The sequence below is a fragment of the Sceloporus occidentalis genome, unplaced genomic scaffold (assembly GCF_023333645.1).
Source record: "Sceloporus occidentalis isolate IW3139 unplaced genomic scaffold, rSceOcc1.0.p SCAF_31, whole genome shotgun sequence".
NCBI classification, from domain to species: domain Eukaryota; kingdom Metazoa; phylum Chordata; class Lepidosauria; order Squamata; family Phrynosomatidae; genus Sceloporus; species Sceloporus occidentalis.
In genome coordinates, this window is record NW_028317011.1 from 1826132 (window position 1) to 1841353 (window position 15222).

Below are 15222 nucleotides of genomic sequence, written 5' to 3' on the forward strand. Positions count from 1 at the left end.
AAAACATATGCATGCCTTTACCAGATTTTACCTTGTTTCTACTACAATACATGACCCCACTGCACCCCTGCCTCTCTGGGCTGGTCCAAAATTGTTCATAAAGGGCTGGCTGGCCAGATCGTGTGGGGTATTTCTGCAATCTGGATGTGCAGCTTAATACATTTTGGTGATTCTTTGTGCGCTTTCATATAACTTGTGCTAAATCATTTTTTGGGGGAAAAACTATGACAGTTACGACATCATAAGGTGTATCTCATGCCTCCCAACTGCCCCACTTTTTGGGGACAAAGGTAGAACTCGGCAAAGCAGAGGGATGCACAGCGCTGCCCCTGATACACCTAGCTCCGAGTCTCTGACTCTCCAGCATCCAGATTGGCCAAGTGGTACAAGTACCCTCTAGTTACAAGAGAGGCTCTAAAGACCTCAAAGCGATTCTGCGTTGCAAAAAGAGACAAAAAAATATTATAACATCCTCTCTACATTTAGAACAAAATAGCATAGTCAGACCTCCACAGCAGCTCCCATGTAATGCTCTCATGCTAAAATTATGGTGGGGGTATATGTTTAGGGAGGGTTTTGGCCTGGACGTGGTACTTGGGGCAACATAAACTGTTTTTAACAACCTTATGCACAACCTCCTTAGCAGAATTCTTTCTATACATTTTAGTGCAACTAAATATTGCAAAATATGGTTTCAAAAGACATGTCCTGAAAAAATATATACAGTGTGTGCCAGCAGCGTCATCCTGTGGTATAACTTAATAAAAAGTGCCGGTCTGAAATACCCCTGGTCATGATGGGCAATCCTTTGCTTATTTACAACGATAAGATGGGACAGTGCCTATTGTTTTAGTCTAGAATGATTAAAGGTTACCACTTTAATTGGGCAAATAAAACAATATATGTATGCTATAGAGCCACAACAAGTGATACTTCTTCATAAGTATCCCTAAATACAATCTAGCCCGTGGGGATGGGAAAAAACTCAGGATCATGGATTAAGCATCTATGTATGAAACCTTGAGCAGAAGTTGCACCTACGTACACAGCGTGCGCCTTCTACGTCAGCCTTAGCCGACGGAATGACGTCACTTCCCCGCCCTCAATCCAAGCCTCGGTTTGGTACCCGGAAGAATTCGTGGGCGTGCGGGGAGTTTGTAGACCGGGACTACGCGTGAGGTAAACTAGGGATAATAATTTGTTCCGGTAATGTTTATAGCGCATATTAATTATTTCCTGTATGTCTTTGGCAAAACGTTGTTTCTCGTCAGGCACACATTTCAGAGAAGGAGCCAGGAGAGCCCAATAGAAGTTTTCACACATAGTTCACCTCTTGGAGAAACAGTGTCATTGACATTCGGATTGACGTGGGAAGGATGTGTAGTTGAATGAAGTACTTAAAGTACTGGTTTAATAATTTCTACTTAAAATTATATAGACCACTACAGACTTTTTTTTAATAAATGTTATTATGAGTGCTATTTTGATCAATGCCCATAATAGGGATACTGGTGATTTATTTTATAAACGTGCTAATATTATGGATTCTTTTGCTAACACTCCTAGTTTAGAGTATTTTGGAATATATGCATATTTGAACTTTTTTTGTGTGAAATTTCTTTAAAATCTAAACTACCTATAAACATATCCCCTTGCATGACAGGATCTATAAATTCTCTGCTATATTTTTATTTTCTTCCACCAAGAAACAATTTAGGACGGCTGGGAGTCATCATAGCAAGGTGTTTGCACATTACCTATTGTTGCAGATCTGACCTGGAAATCTGCTTCCAGAAGGTGGGTTTACTTTAGACAAATCCAAGTATCAACTGAAAAAAAAAAATTAGATATGAACTATGCTTTAATCTATATTTTGCAGGTAATTGCATTATAAATATAAATTAAACACTTCCTGTCTTTAGCACTAATAATTAAAGCCATAAAATGGTAATCTGAAATATAAACACACCGCCGTCTTTCATTGTAATATGCAGATGGGAATTGATTTACTTAAAGAGCAAACACATGCAGCACATTATTTGCCAACCTCCCCATTGTCTGACCCTGTCCTGTATGCGATTTCAAAGTGTTGCATTAAAATAATCTTTGTTTTTATTCCTATAGAATGCTTGCAGGACTGTGTGTACGTCATTGGTCCCATTCTACTTTACTACCGCTCAGATCAATAATTTCTCTCAGTCCTATGTTCAGATGTCCAATTTCTGGTCGTCTTAGCAGAACTATCAACACATCGTCTCAATTAAACGTGGCCCAAAAGTCCGGCTCCGCACGGCCTGCTGTCTCTCTGCGTGCCAGGCTAGCGGTGAGCTGCGTTATTGGCGGAGGTGCTTTGGGAGTATGGCTCTATCTACGATTTGAGAAGCAGAAGCAACAGAAGCTGCAGCGTATTCAGCAACTTCAGACACTGGCTGTAGGACAGGGTGACTTCAATCTGGTAAACCACATGGGCCGACCATGCTCCAAAAAGGACTTTAGAGGAAACTGGGTACTACTGTATTTTGGTTTTACACACTGTCCTGATATATGTCCAGACGAGCTAGAAAAGCTAAGCTCTGCAGTGTCCCTTCTAGATAAGGACCCCAGTCTTCCACCTGTTTTGCCTGTGTTTATTTCCGTTGATCCAGAGCGAGACACGGTCACAACCCTTGCAAAGTATTTAAGTGAATTTCACCCACGTATTTTAGGGCTCACAGGGACTCCTGAGCAGATAAAAGACGTTGCACAGGCATATCGTGTTTATTACAGCGCAGGACCAGCTGATGAGGACAATGATTATATTGTGGATCATACAATCATCATATACCTGTTGAACCCTGATGGATTGTTCACAGATTACTACAACCGTGGCAAGACACAACAAGAAATAGCAGACAGTGTAAAGCGCCACATGCTGACATATACTTCAGTATTTAGCTGAGACTAGACTCAAACTTAACAAATGGGGTGGATCTACCTAGCCATATATGTCTGACATGGAATACAGGAAATGTTTGTAGTGAAATCCTACCAATATTTTCTCATCAACAAAATAAATTGATTGTGTTGTTTTACAATATGCATTAACATGCCTGTTAGTATGCGCACTAGTAAAACAACTATTGTCAATGTAATACATTTTTTCCTGGCCCAGATGCATGTGGTATACGTAAAAGTCACTACAGAGGCTTTGCCAGCTAGGCTCAGACATCTGTAGTTAAAATGGGTTGGCTGCAAGGGAGTTCTCTCCAATCGGCATGCCAGTAGGGCAGTCTGTCCCCAGTAATGTAACACAGGACCTGCTGCCCTAGGCTTGAAGGTAAGGTAGGGAAACCTGTGGCACTTTGATTTTTCTTTCCTTCTCTTCATGGAGTAAGACGGTAATAGGCTGAAAGCTGACAACTAATACTCAGTCTTAATATCTGTTAGTGTCTCACTAAAGAGGGAGTTTGCAGGACTGGAGTTTAACATTACAGTTCCCTGATACCAACATGCATTGTGAAGGGCAAACCCTAATAAGTTTGTCCTGTAAAGGCCAAGTAGGCACCGCATAATACATTGCAGAGTCGGTAAGAAGCGCTGTAAGATATTCCCCGTTACCTATGTATTAGCCGCAGCTAATCGTGCAGGAAAATTCATAATAGTTTACCAAACTCCTCCTTTATTAAAAAGACCATTACAGATGCATTACAACCTTAAAGCATGTTTCAGACTCTCACCCTTGTTTTGGTTGGCAGTTTTAAGTCAAAGGCAATGTGGAAAAATGTTAAATCATACATTTGTGAGACCTTAAGGATCTATTCTTTAGAAGGGAACAAGACCACATAATGCATTGTTTTCAATGGGTTTAGAGCCTGCCCATTGTCCTTAAGGAGTTAAAGAATATTGATCTGTAATACTGGTTGTCCTGGGTGCTTAATAAAATCAAAAGAAAACTTCAGATTGATTCCAGCACAGGTTGTTGTGGCAGAAGTCCATCATACACAATGCGGTACACAGCCAGTGGTCTCAGTAGCTTTACATTTGTTTTGATGTCTACTTAAGACTGTTATCTAACCAATATAGTCATGTTAAAGAAACATCAGAAATATTGAAAGTAAAAATGATTCACCAAAAGCCATCAGACTGTGAATGTGGTTTAGTAATAAAGATCGTATAACCCCTCATTCAGGCGGCATATAACATAGCATAAGAGTAGTGCAGTTTGCTGCATAGCATCTGCTGGCAGTGAAAGTGTTAAATTGTCACCAGTACACTTGTTCCTTTCCACGTACTTGCAGGTTATTTATCTCCGCTTTCTACAGTATGTTTTCTTAGATGTGTTTTATGGATTACAGGTTAAACTATTAAAGCTCATTCCCCATGCATCTGAATGGTTTAGAAGCCATTTTCTATTGCTTTTAAAGTAACTTGGGTTTAAGCAGCAATTTTAGATATTGAATTAAGGCTTCTGTTTCCTTTCTTATAAACAATTGTGCTGGTGCAATTCAGGCTAAGCCCTGCTCTCCATCCACACTAACATCCTGAAAACAGCCACCACGCACCCAACAATGCAAGGGACGGTGGATGCCTGCATCCTTTACTGCCCAGTGAAACAGGAACATGATCAAGGGTTCCACGACCCACGAAGAGAGGCACTGTGACCATTCTAAAAGTATGAGGAAGAAAAGCATTATATAGTCATACATTCCAGCTGTCCTTAGAGATTAAAACATCTTTGTGATAATTATTCATAGAATATAAAATTACTTGGCAGTTCACTGAAGGATAACGCCGTCTGTCACCGTTTACAAGGCTAAAAGCTCCTTACCTTAAATTTCTGAGAATGTGCTACCTGCTGTTAAAAGTATAAAATATATATGTATATATTTTTTGTTACACAGCATACCAGAAATGTATGCTTCAGAATTGTAGTTTTTTGGGGCTCTTAAGAATTAGACAAACCTCATTTCAAAGCATTGGAAGAAAGGTTGCCTTTTTTTAATTGAACCACTTAAGACAATGATTGCAAACTTTCACCAGCTAGTTTTCAAAACCATTAATTATGTTCCCAAAGTACAATCCAGTGGTCTATACCAAGAAAACAGGATACGTGATCTTTATAAATTGTAAAGAACTTCAGAGCACACACTGCAGTTACATACTTCTTACATTTATACAAAAAGGTATTTATAGATATAAAAGCAGACTTACAAGAAAAGCTGTACAGAATATTGTTTAAAATATGTACAGAAAAGCAAGATCTTATAAAACCATAATGTACCAGCACTTGTGACAAACTGTTACTAAGGGCAAGCACCAGTACATTTATCATTTCATTGCCACAGCATTTTCTTTCAGGTATTGATGGACCAACAGCAATAAATGTCACATGCAACTATGCATCCAGTATAAATTAAAGCATGGATGGTTCATGTCACAGCATCACTGAAAGTACTGAGAATACATTAAAGCACAGTGGAATTTTCACATGTGTTACTGCTGGGAGATGGATGGTGCAGTGTAGGTCTTGAATCGCTCGTGTGCTTTTTGCTGGCTAAGAAGTCGTAGAGCCATTGTATCCAATCCTTCATGCAGCCCAGATTTCTGAGATACCTCCACTGTATAGTCATTAGCCTAGAATTAAACATAATGAGGAACATACATAACAAAGAACTGGGATTTTCTCCTTAAAGACACTTGAAAGAAAGAAGTCATGTATATATTTCTCTGTCAGAGTGCTATGAATCATCTTAAGGTGATTTTAATATGCAAGCATTGGGAGTACACCAAATTCTCCCCAATATTTATAAAAGTTGATTGGAGCAGGGAAAGTGATGCTCTCGATACTTACTAGCTGTAGTGATGCCAGCATATATCTGCACACTTCATATGGTTGTTTATCTGCCATCAGGCTAGCAAAAGTACGCCACTCCCCCACTTGATGGAACTGCGACACCAGGCGGTCACCATAGTCATGAATATCAAAAGCTCCCCGTTCTTCCTGCCAAAAAAACCCAAAAACATGCAAGTTATGAAGCTATACATACACTATAGGCAGAGTTCTGTCTAATACACAAATCTTGTTGCAGCTGACATCAGTATGCATTACGAACGAAGAGACAACCTCTGCAAGCTTCCTCTGCATAACCTCTCAAACCATTGAGGTGACTTTCATTAAATCTGAATAGTGTAATTATTTATCACGCAAAGCAAATTAAGCTGCTCCTGCAGGAGGATACCGCTAGGTCAGTTGACCAACTACAGACCAACATTTCTTAAGCATGTGGTACCCAGTTATCAATTGGAAAATGTTCCTGTCTTGGGACAAACAGCCTACTGTAGTTTTACAACTGTGAAAATATCAGGAAGGAATAAGAAGCAAGCCAATAAAATGAACATTGTCATGTGCAAAAAAAAAAATAAAAAGCGAAATATAAATGATATTAATTTAAATCCTCCCCTGAACAAAAGGATTTTCTCACCTGTTCTTGCAGCTGCGGCCCCATTTTATCCTCCCATTCACGCACACGTAAGGAAAGTACAGTCTCCTGAGCATATTTCTGAGAGTTTGATATAAACAATTCCTGAGGATAACAAATACAATAATCAGTTATGGTAGACTTTGGTCTGCAAAGCAACCTGACAAATATATTTATACTGTAACTATACACAAAGAGTTCACTGACAGAGAAGAGTCATTTGGCCCTCCAATTCTGCTTTTTTTTTTCACATTGTGACATTTGTGCTGCATATTTTTCTGGTTGGCTTTTGACAAAGCAGATCACAGATTAAATATGATGGATTTTAACAACAAGATGAAAATCGATAAGGGATCATCCAATACATAGCTTGTACCAAAGCACTACATATGTATCACTGACAAGATATATATAAAATACAGTTGCTTACCACATTCCTTCTCACTAGTTCCTCATACGTCATCTGGTCTTGAAGGCCAGGAGGTTCTGAAACAACAAGTTGAAATGTGTAAACAGATTATATTTTATACCCCTTATTCTCAATTTTGTTGCTTTACTGACAGTCTGGATGAGCATTATTTAAACCTATACATATCAATTGATTACATGGATTTAAAATAATCTGTGCCATAAGAGCTGAAATAACTAGTAGTGAATCACATAAAGATCATTTACCGTATTGGCCTGAATATAGGCCGCACTCCCCCCCCCACCAATTTAGGTCTTTAAAGTGGAGGTGCAGCCTAGGGTTTTGCGCAGGGATGCCAGGCGGTTGTTTTCGTTCAATTTTCATTTAGCCCTGCTGCAGGTAAGGGGACCTGTATCCTTCTCAACAGCAGCCATGGACATCTGCGTGATGATCTCTGCTGCCGGAACTTCCGCCTATGGTGGAGCACCGTCGTGACATAACCTTCCGGTTCTCCTCCATAGAAGTGCCGGCAGCGGAGGTTGCCTACCCGTATCGCGCAGACGTTCACCAGCTGCGGCGATGCGCGTAGACAACCTCCGCTGCCAGCACTTCATCCGGGACGTCTGTCGCTGAAGTGCCGGCACCAAAGGTTGTTTGCGCGCATCGCACAGACGTCCGCCGGCCCCACTAGACAACAGGGAGTCTGGGGGTGCATTGGTAAGTCGGGGGGGGGGGTGGCAATTCTAGGGGGCATAAAGCATATCTAGGGGTCAGGTGGCCAATTTTTGTGGGCATAAAGCATATCTGGGGCAGAGTGGCATACCTCAGTACTGACAAACTGATAGATACCAAAAATGTTAAAATACATGTATCCCTGTTCATTCATTAGACAAAATACTGTTTTACCATTCCACTAATGTGTATTTTTTCTTAAAAAATATTTTTTTCTTTAAAATAGCACCAAACTTTAAGGGTGTGGCCTATATTCGAGCCAATACGGTATTTTCAATGTACATTTTAATTTTGTTTAACCAAAACCAGAAAGAACAGCTCAAAGGAATTACCCAAGTTAAGACCAGGTTCATCACGGAGACAGGCTGGCATCTCTGCTCCCAGATCTTCAAGGTCAGATAGGTCATCTACATAAATAAGGGTAGAAAATTTAGTTCTTTTTTTATCTTTTTGATGAAAAACAAGATGGATTCACTGTCCTGTAAAGATGAAAACCAAACATTATGAAATAGCAGCCCTCAAAAAAACGTTACTGAGGCTTACAGTGGTCCCAAAAATAGCCCATTTGGTCTGCCCATTTCTTTTATGTAAAGACTCAGACCTTAATCAGTTCTTGGTCTTCTCTTAGCTTTGAAAAATAGATTCAGATGGCACAACAAGGTAACCTCATGAAAAGCTAAGAACCCTCACCAGCATGGTCCTCATGGTCCAAATAGTCATCTTCACGTGGTTGTTCCAGTGGATTAACTTGCTCTTCTTCATTGACAATCTCAACCACCTTGGCAAACTGTGGCCCCTTTAGGGGTAAAATAGATTTAGGTGTAAGAGGTCATAAATTCGCATTTTATTGTACAATTTGGGGGTGGTTAGAGCACAGTGTGAGATCAGGGGAGTCAGTGCTATCAGCAGGTAGACACAGAATTTCAAACTAGATTGTCATGGTCAGGAGTAAATTAAATTACATAAATACATAATAAAGTAACTGGGACAAGTGGTCAGTCAGGGTTTTTTTGTGCATATGGCAGTACGGGTTGGTAGATATATTATTGACCTGTGGACAATGTACCCCACTACTTTGCGACAAGCTCGATTACCATTTTTCTCTGGAACTGCCTCTGCATCACAAGACGCTCTTTAATGTGCTTCCAGTACAAGACTTCCATATCTGTAGAATGCATAAAATGGAGCATACGATGGTTACGGACTTAGAACATTCTATATATGAAGTAGTCCCAGATCAGCTACAACATAAATTCTCTAGCAAAGTCAAACAAATTCCACGAGTCATTAATACTGCATTACACCCTGTGGTTAATGTCTGAAACATCCTCAGAAGTTGTTCTTCCGATACCATGGTGGGGGTGGGAGCAATAACATTTGTAAATAATACATTTAATTGACCATGTAGCTACACCCTCTTACCAGCAAATGTGGGACCTTTCCTCCTAGACTTTACAGCTTCTGAACCATCCCAATCTGTGTAAAGGACCAAAGAGTTGGTTGTGAAACATCAAGTCAATCTTACATATGTTCATGGAGAAATCACACAAATGATTTTCTAAAACTTTTTAAAATGAAATACCTTTTACAACTTTGCTCATTTATTGGTAGATAGCTCAGACAGCCCGGCATTGTACCTGTTTGGAGACATGACACTTACGTGTAGAGGAAAACCACTTCATGAAATCCTGTAGCTTGCAAGGTAGCCGTCTCTTCCTCTTGTTGGAGGGCAGATCTTCTACCACACCTCGAGGAATTGTGTAATGTTTACCTAGCATAAACCAGAAGATACAGAAGAGAATTTCAGGGAGGATACATTGGTATTTTTCCAGAGGGAGGGAAGAAGCTTTGAATAACTTACCTTTCTTAAAGGGTTTCTCCTCACAGGACTCAAAAGGATCTAGGCTTTGCCAAGGATCAGAGACCTCATTCTACAGAAAGCAGAGAGAAGACAAATATAATCAACCAAGAGATAGCACACGTGTAACATTGGAAAAAAGAACAGTACAAAGATTGCACGGCGGCGAGAATTTTATACCTGAACAATTGGAGGTAAATTCTGCTGACCTGCCTTGTCTCGTAAGACGTAGCCTCTCCCTTCCGATTGCATCTACATGACACGTATATAAGTTACCAAGATGTCATATGTGCCAAGAATAATCAAAGTCAATCATCCAGTTATTTTGGTGACAAAAAACAGGCAAGATAAACATGAACATACTAGAGAGATTTCTATCATGATCTGCTGCAGCATATTGAATGAATTATCACAATTTAGTAAACACTAATCTTTCTGAAAACCAGAAGAAAAGGACGCTGATCCTGCTACCTGTATACTTGTAATTTATTCCCACAAGTCAACTAGTAAATAGTTAATGAATTCACCCTTTACTATCACTAAAGTTAAATAAAAAAACAAAAACTTCACTCGTATTATATATACAGTATATGTCCACGTAGACACGCACTTACAGGACTTTTTATTGTTGGTAAACACGTTAATTAGTATGTAGACCAACCAAGGACCTCTCTCAAATGTCCTGGGTACGTTGTTCGCTGCAAACTAATAAACTCATTTACAAACAATAGGAAATACTGTCAGTGTGTGTCGACTTGGGCATCAGGGCTTTACGACTCAAAATAAAAATAAAAAAATTTAGAGCTTAGTGCAGAAGATTTGGATGTGTGGATGAGAGTATATTATATTATATATATATATATATATATATATATACACACACACACACACTTGTGTCTACCACCATTTTTACACTGCTTAATCACTAGAGGTATTGGTAGCTGTACCATTCATACCTTCCTCCTCTCAATGTGCTCTACAGGCTCCATTTCTGCATCTACTACTCCACCAGGATCGTCTGCTTCATGAGGTTCATCAAGTGGAATAAATCCACCATCATCTCCATTATCCATTACGGGGGCTACATCAGGAAGAATAGAATTATATTCTGACATTGCCCGACAACCACTTTGACTTCATATCCAGTCTTCCATTTCTCACCTCCATTGTCACTGAAATTCAATACAGGCACAGGAGCAGCACACTCCCCGTTATCCGACTCTATATTTTCCATTTTTTTATCCTGCATGACTAGAAAACAAAGACATAAACATGTAGTAGAAAACTAAAGCATGGATGGTAATGGAGATTAAAATTAGCAAGTTTTCTATTAAATATCTGATATGTCCCAGAGCATGCAGCATATGAATTAATAAACAGCCCAGAAAAAGTCACAGCTCTCCTGCTCACCCTGTGGAGAACTTGCTTTTCCTTCTACCATACCTGGATTTTGGCTGATCTCCTCCTGGTGCAATCTTTGCATGAAATGCGTAGGTGACATTCTGGCCAGCTCTACCATGAAGGCACCGCTTACATGAGGAGTGCAAGTGTTCATACGGAAGTCCTTCCTACTTGCAAGAACCTCCCCTTTACGGCTAGAGAGATGAAGCAATAGATGGAATGCAAATCCAATTTTGGAGAAAGAACAAGAGGTGTGTGTAATGTATAGTTTTAAAACAAACCTATAAAATTATTCTCGCAGTCATGAAAATATATGCATGTGAAGAACGCAGATGAAGACTAGAAGATTCAATAACATAATCAATGTCAGATAAATAAGCATACCTGCATAAAGGGTTATTTTTCTTTTCCACCTCTTCGGGAGGGACCAGTGCCATTGGAGTTAAAGGGACAATGTTCACAAACTTTGAGAATTAAATGAGGTAAGAGAACAAAGCAAATCACCACCTACGTCGTAAATCACTGTTTTTATATATGAATTTGATAAAATGTATGCAATGATATTCTATCGAGGACATAATAGAGATCTGTTCTATGCATTTAGAAAAGAGCTTTGTCCAGATGTATTGGTGAATCTATGTATAATAAGGAAGCAAAGACAAACACTAGCTATAAAATGTGACCTGGAAGGCTAAAGATAGAACACCAATTTAGCTCCTACATTTGGATTTTGGTCCTTCTTCATGTCTACATTTGTTTTCTTGGGATCACTTATATCATCAAGGCTCAGAAACTACAAGAGAAGACAAAGATCATTGTTATTATTAGCTGGATTATTTTATGTTAAACAGATGTTTTAGTACAACAAAAAGATAACAATTTGCCAATAACTACTTGATGCAGCAAAAGTAAGAAATGTGCAAACATACAACCAAGAGAGAAATATCAGGAATGGTTGGTTACAGGGATTTTCTTCATAGTTACCAATAGCATAGTCTCCAGAATCACGATTATTTCTGCTTGTAGCATGGCTTATTATTTCAAATTTGTAAAAAAAAAAGCATATATTTCTTACTTCATCCTCATTGTTGCGATGCGCAAACGTTGCATCCTTGTCTACACCATCTGCACCCACAGATGTTGGTTGATGGTCTTTCCTAAGAAAGGTGTTTCAGAGAATCATAATGAAGCAAACCAATTCATTCCATTACACGCACAAAAAAATATCTCCTTAGATAGATTCATGATATGCCAATCCACAAGAATAATTAGTATATTATACTTCAAAGCATATGCTAGCAAACAAGTAAGCAGTACTAAAGCATCCAACACCAGTGAAAACACGGTTGGTAAGTAGACAATAAAAGGTACATACTTTTTATTGGAGATGAAATCCAACGCTTGGTACACCAGAGAATACAGGTATTCTACCTGCCAAGAGAACAAGGTGTATTACAAGCTTCTTTCACAATGAAAATGGTTAAAAATAATAACACTTTCATATTATTGATCTCTATTTAAAGGGACTCTCCGGCCATCACACGCACTTTAATGCATATGATAGCTACGTGTCTTTTTAAGTGTTTGTGGTGTCAAGCAGCTAATGGGTGGAAAGAATTGCCAGCTCACCGAGAAGGGCAGCTGCAGGGCAGTTTCCACCACAGGTAAGTGAACAATGTGTGTTCAGGCCACAGCATATAGATCCCGCCCCCAAAAGAAAACACTGTAATATCTCTAAGTTATTTTTTCATTTGGTATAAGAAAAAGCAACAAAGAGTCTTTCTTGCTAAAGGTTGCCCAGTGTCACAAACTCACTTTTTTACTGTAGATACAAGCAGATCCCTGGATAAGAAGAGCTGCCTCTGCAAAATTCATTGTGGTTTTACCGCCATCAAAAGAAATGCAGATTTGGTCCAACTGAAAAAGAAAGACAAATGGAGGAGAAACCATTAAAGAACACACCATTAAAAAAGCACTGGCACACACACAAAAAAGGTTTATGCAGCTATATGAACCACGATAATAATAATTTACATTTCATATATTAACATAAGACATATTAGATTTGCAATGTTCAACAGGCTAGTACCCACATTCAATCTTATTTCTGCCTTTTCGAGTAAAATTAGGATAATTCTAAAGCAAGCTGGTTTCAAGATTTGCACAGCAAAAAAAATAAGCAGAAGACTTTCAGATTCCCAGGTTGCATACCAAAAAGCTGAATCAGTGGGACTCCATCACATTTTAACCCAACAAGACTCATGCAAATTAAATCCTTCTCTGGAAACCATATATGAGGCACCTGTGTTGAACCTGTAAATATGCACACACAAAAAGCATGGAGGGTCCTGCTCAAATGAGCTTACAATCTAGAGCAGGCATGTCCAAACTTTTTTCGAAGAGTGCCAGATTTGATGAAGTGAACATGTGCGAGGGCCGACCATTTTGCCTGACATTCTTTGAACCATTAAAATTAAATGCAAAGTTTATTGAAAACGGCATACTTTTCATTTTGTGACTTGGATGACAAATCTAAACAGGTGTTAAATCACTCTGCCTTTGATTTGATGGGGCCTTATAAGTCCGGAACGCGGGCCGCAATTGGCCCTCGGGCCGGACTTTGGATATGCCTGATCTAGAGGGAGCATAAAAAAGCACACACATTCAGGTCCCTCGGGGTGACAGAATTCACAATATTTATGCCTTACACAGGTGTTTTGTTTTTTTTCCTTTTTACGGTATTTGCTGGCTTTGCGCTGTATTCTCTTTGTTTTGCGGTCCCAAGTTTTGTCTGCCTGTCTTCCAACATGTACACAATCGCGTACAGCGCATGGCTAATCATTATTTCAACCTTCCACATGCCGCTTTCCCACATAAAAATTGAGATACCATGCATCATTTTGATGGGTTTAAAACACAGTTATACAACCTAACTACAGAGAAAATCCAATTCCTCCTGGTTGAGCATACTTATATTCCACATACAGAAATAAACCTACCTCTTCTAAGTATTCACCAAGTTGGGCTGCTACATCCACCTCCCAGTTTTTGGTTAGATCCCGAATGGGTTGGAGGAGATGAGTGAATCGTGTTTCTGCGTCCTCCATTTTTGTAGCTGCCCCTGAAATTACAACCACAATATGGCGATTACAAAAAAAACAACAAAAAAAAACAAAGACAAACTTGTACAGCTTTAATAAATCCTTCTTAGATCAAGTTATTCTTTGAAATGCAGCCTACAATTGTTTGATATGATACAGATGAGAGTTCCTTTTATCTAATCTAAACAAATTTAGTATTCACTAAACTAGCAGTTTTCTGGACAGTTGAATAGCGAAACTAACGGTGTTTAAATATTCATTATGAGGGGGTGCTTTCTTGAATCCTATCTCACCAATGTACACAGAGCCAGCTCCTCCCTTCGATGCAGCCATGACCGATCGGGTTTTGGTTTTCATAAATCATATAAAATCATATAGAATCATAGTTAAAACAGGGAGCTGAAATACCCTAGTAATGCCCCACTTAATATATTTGGATAGAACTATGTTCTGGTAAAGCTGCAGACACAATCGGCAGGTACGAACGTAGTGTGATTGTTACAAAGATGGCTCAGACGTAGGAGAGATCACAGATGGGCTGAGAGGGAAACTTTCACAAGTATTTAGAAAACACATTCTGAAGCAGAATTGAGTCAAGGCACAACCTGATGATTTCCTAATCCAGATGTCAACAATCAAAAGGCGCTTTATAACCAAGCTTTCACGTGAGATGAAGAGAAACTCGATCACCTTATAGAGACACCTTAGTCCAGCCCCACACCCCTGCGCAGGATTCTGAATAAGTGGGTGACATATACGAAGGACAGACTATCCTTCTAAAGGAGAATGGATTAGAATACAAATCCTCCTTATATATTGGTGTCTGATGATTTTTCCCACTTCCTAGGTAAATAAGCATTAATCTCATTTTATTATTCGGAAGTTTAATCACACAAAACATCAGAGCCGTTAAGAAGCTTTTTTTCCGTTGCTATGACAACAACCTATCAATGCCTGCTTTTGTGTCACTAGACAATTAAGTGTTCCCTGCAAAATGTATGAACAAGCAAATATTTTTACATGCTAGAAGAGTTCTGGCTTGAAGATGTTTGCACTGGAATTACAAAAGTGTTAAATTCAGTATGCCCAATATGACCTTTGTCTTAATTTCAAAAACTTTCCGAAATATGATTTTTACAGAACGCACCACATATAATATGGACGTGAACGCAGAAATGAAATGCCGCTGAACACCCACAAAAACTAAAACACTTCCAAAAGGCAGACCTGTAAAGAAATCACATTTACTTACCCGAGGTGAAA

The 15222-nt window shown here is 39.1% G+C and overlaps 2 protein-coding genes across 2 annotated transcripts; one reads left to right on the top strand and one right to left on the bottom strand.

Moving 5' to 3' along the window:
- The first annotated feature begins 1082 nt into the window (after window positions 1-1082).
- Window positions 1083-2938, top strand: LOC149298697 (cytochrome c oxidase assembly factor SCO2-like). Its single transcript, XM_089487056.1, has 2 exons — window positions 1083-1174; window positions 2239-2938. The coding sequence occupies exons 1-2, from the start codon at window positions 1083-1085 to the stop codon at window positions 2936-2938; spliced, it is 792 nt and encodes a 263-aa protein (XP_089343182.1).
- A 2534-nt stretch (window positions 2939-5472) lies between these two features.
- LOC149298698 (condensin-2 complex subunit H2-like) lies at window positions 5473-13965 on the bottom strand. The gene is made up of 20 exons (XM_089487233.1): window positions 13858-13965; window positions 12674-12775; window positions 12234-12289; window positions 11934-12015; window positions 11580-11651; window positions 11243-11322; window positions 10856-11052; window positions 10619-10708; window positions 10414-10538; window positions 9638-9709; window positions 9461-9530; window positions 9260-9370; window positions 9022-9075; window positions 8694-8764; window positions 8290-8395; window positions 7932-8006; window positions 6889-6944; window positions 6462-6563; window positions 5831-5980; window positions 5473-5613 (listed from the first exon to the last, which is right to left on the bottom strand). The coding sequence occupies exons 1-20, from the start codon at window positions 13963-13965 to the stop codon at window positions 5473-5475; spliced, it is 1920 nt and encodes a 639-aa protein (XP_089343359.1).
- Window positions 13966-15222: the final 1257 nt, after the last annotated feature.

Excerpts from the sequence above, each read along its gene's own strand:
- LOC149298697 (XM_089487056.1), top strand. The coding sequence starts at position 1,083 with ATGACGTCACTTCCCCGCCCTCAATCCAAGCCTCGGTTTGGTACCCGG. Across the intron at positions 1,175-2,238 it reads TTTGTAGACCGGGACTACGC|AACTATCAACACATCGTCTC; the intron begins GTGAGGTAAACT and ends TCGTCTTAGCAG.
- LOC149298698 (XM_089487233.1), bottom strand. The coding sequence starts at position 13,965 with ATGGAGGACGCAGAAACACGATTCACTCATCTCCTCCAACCCATTCGG. Across the intron at positions 12,776-13,857 it reads TTGGTGAATACTTAGAAGAG|TTGGACCAAATCTGCATTTC; the intron begins GTAGGTTTATTT and ends TTTCTTTTTCAG. Across the intron at positions 12,290-12,673 it reads CTTGTATCTACAGTAAAAAA|GTAGAATACCTGTATTCTCT; the intron begins GTGAGTTTGTGA and ends TTCTCTTGGCAG.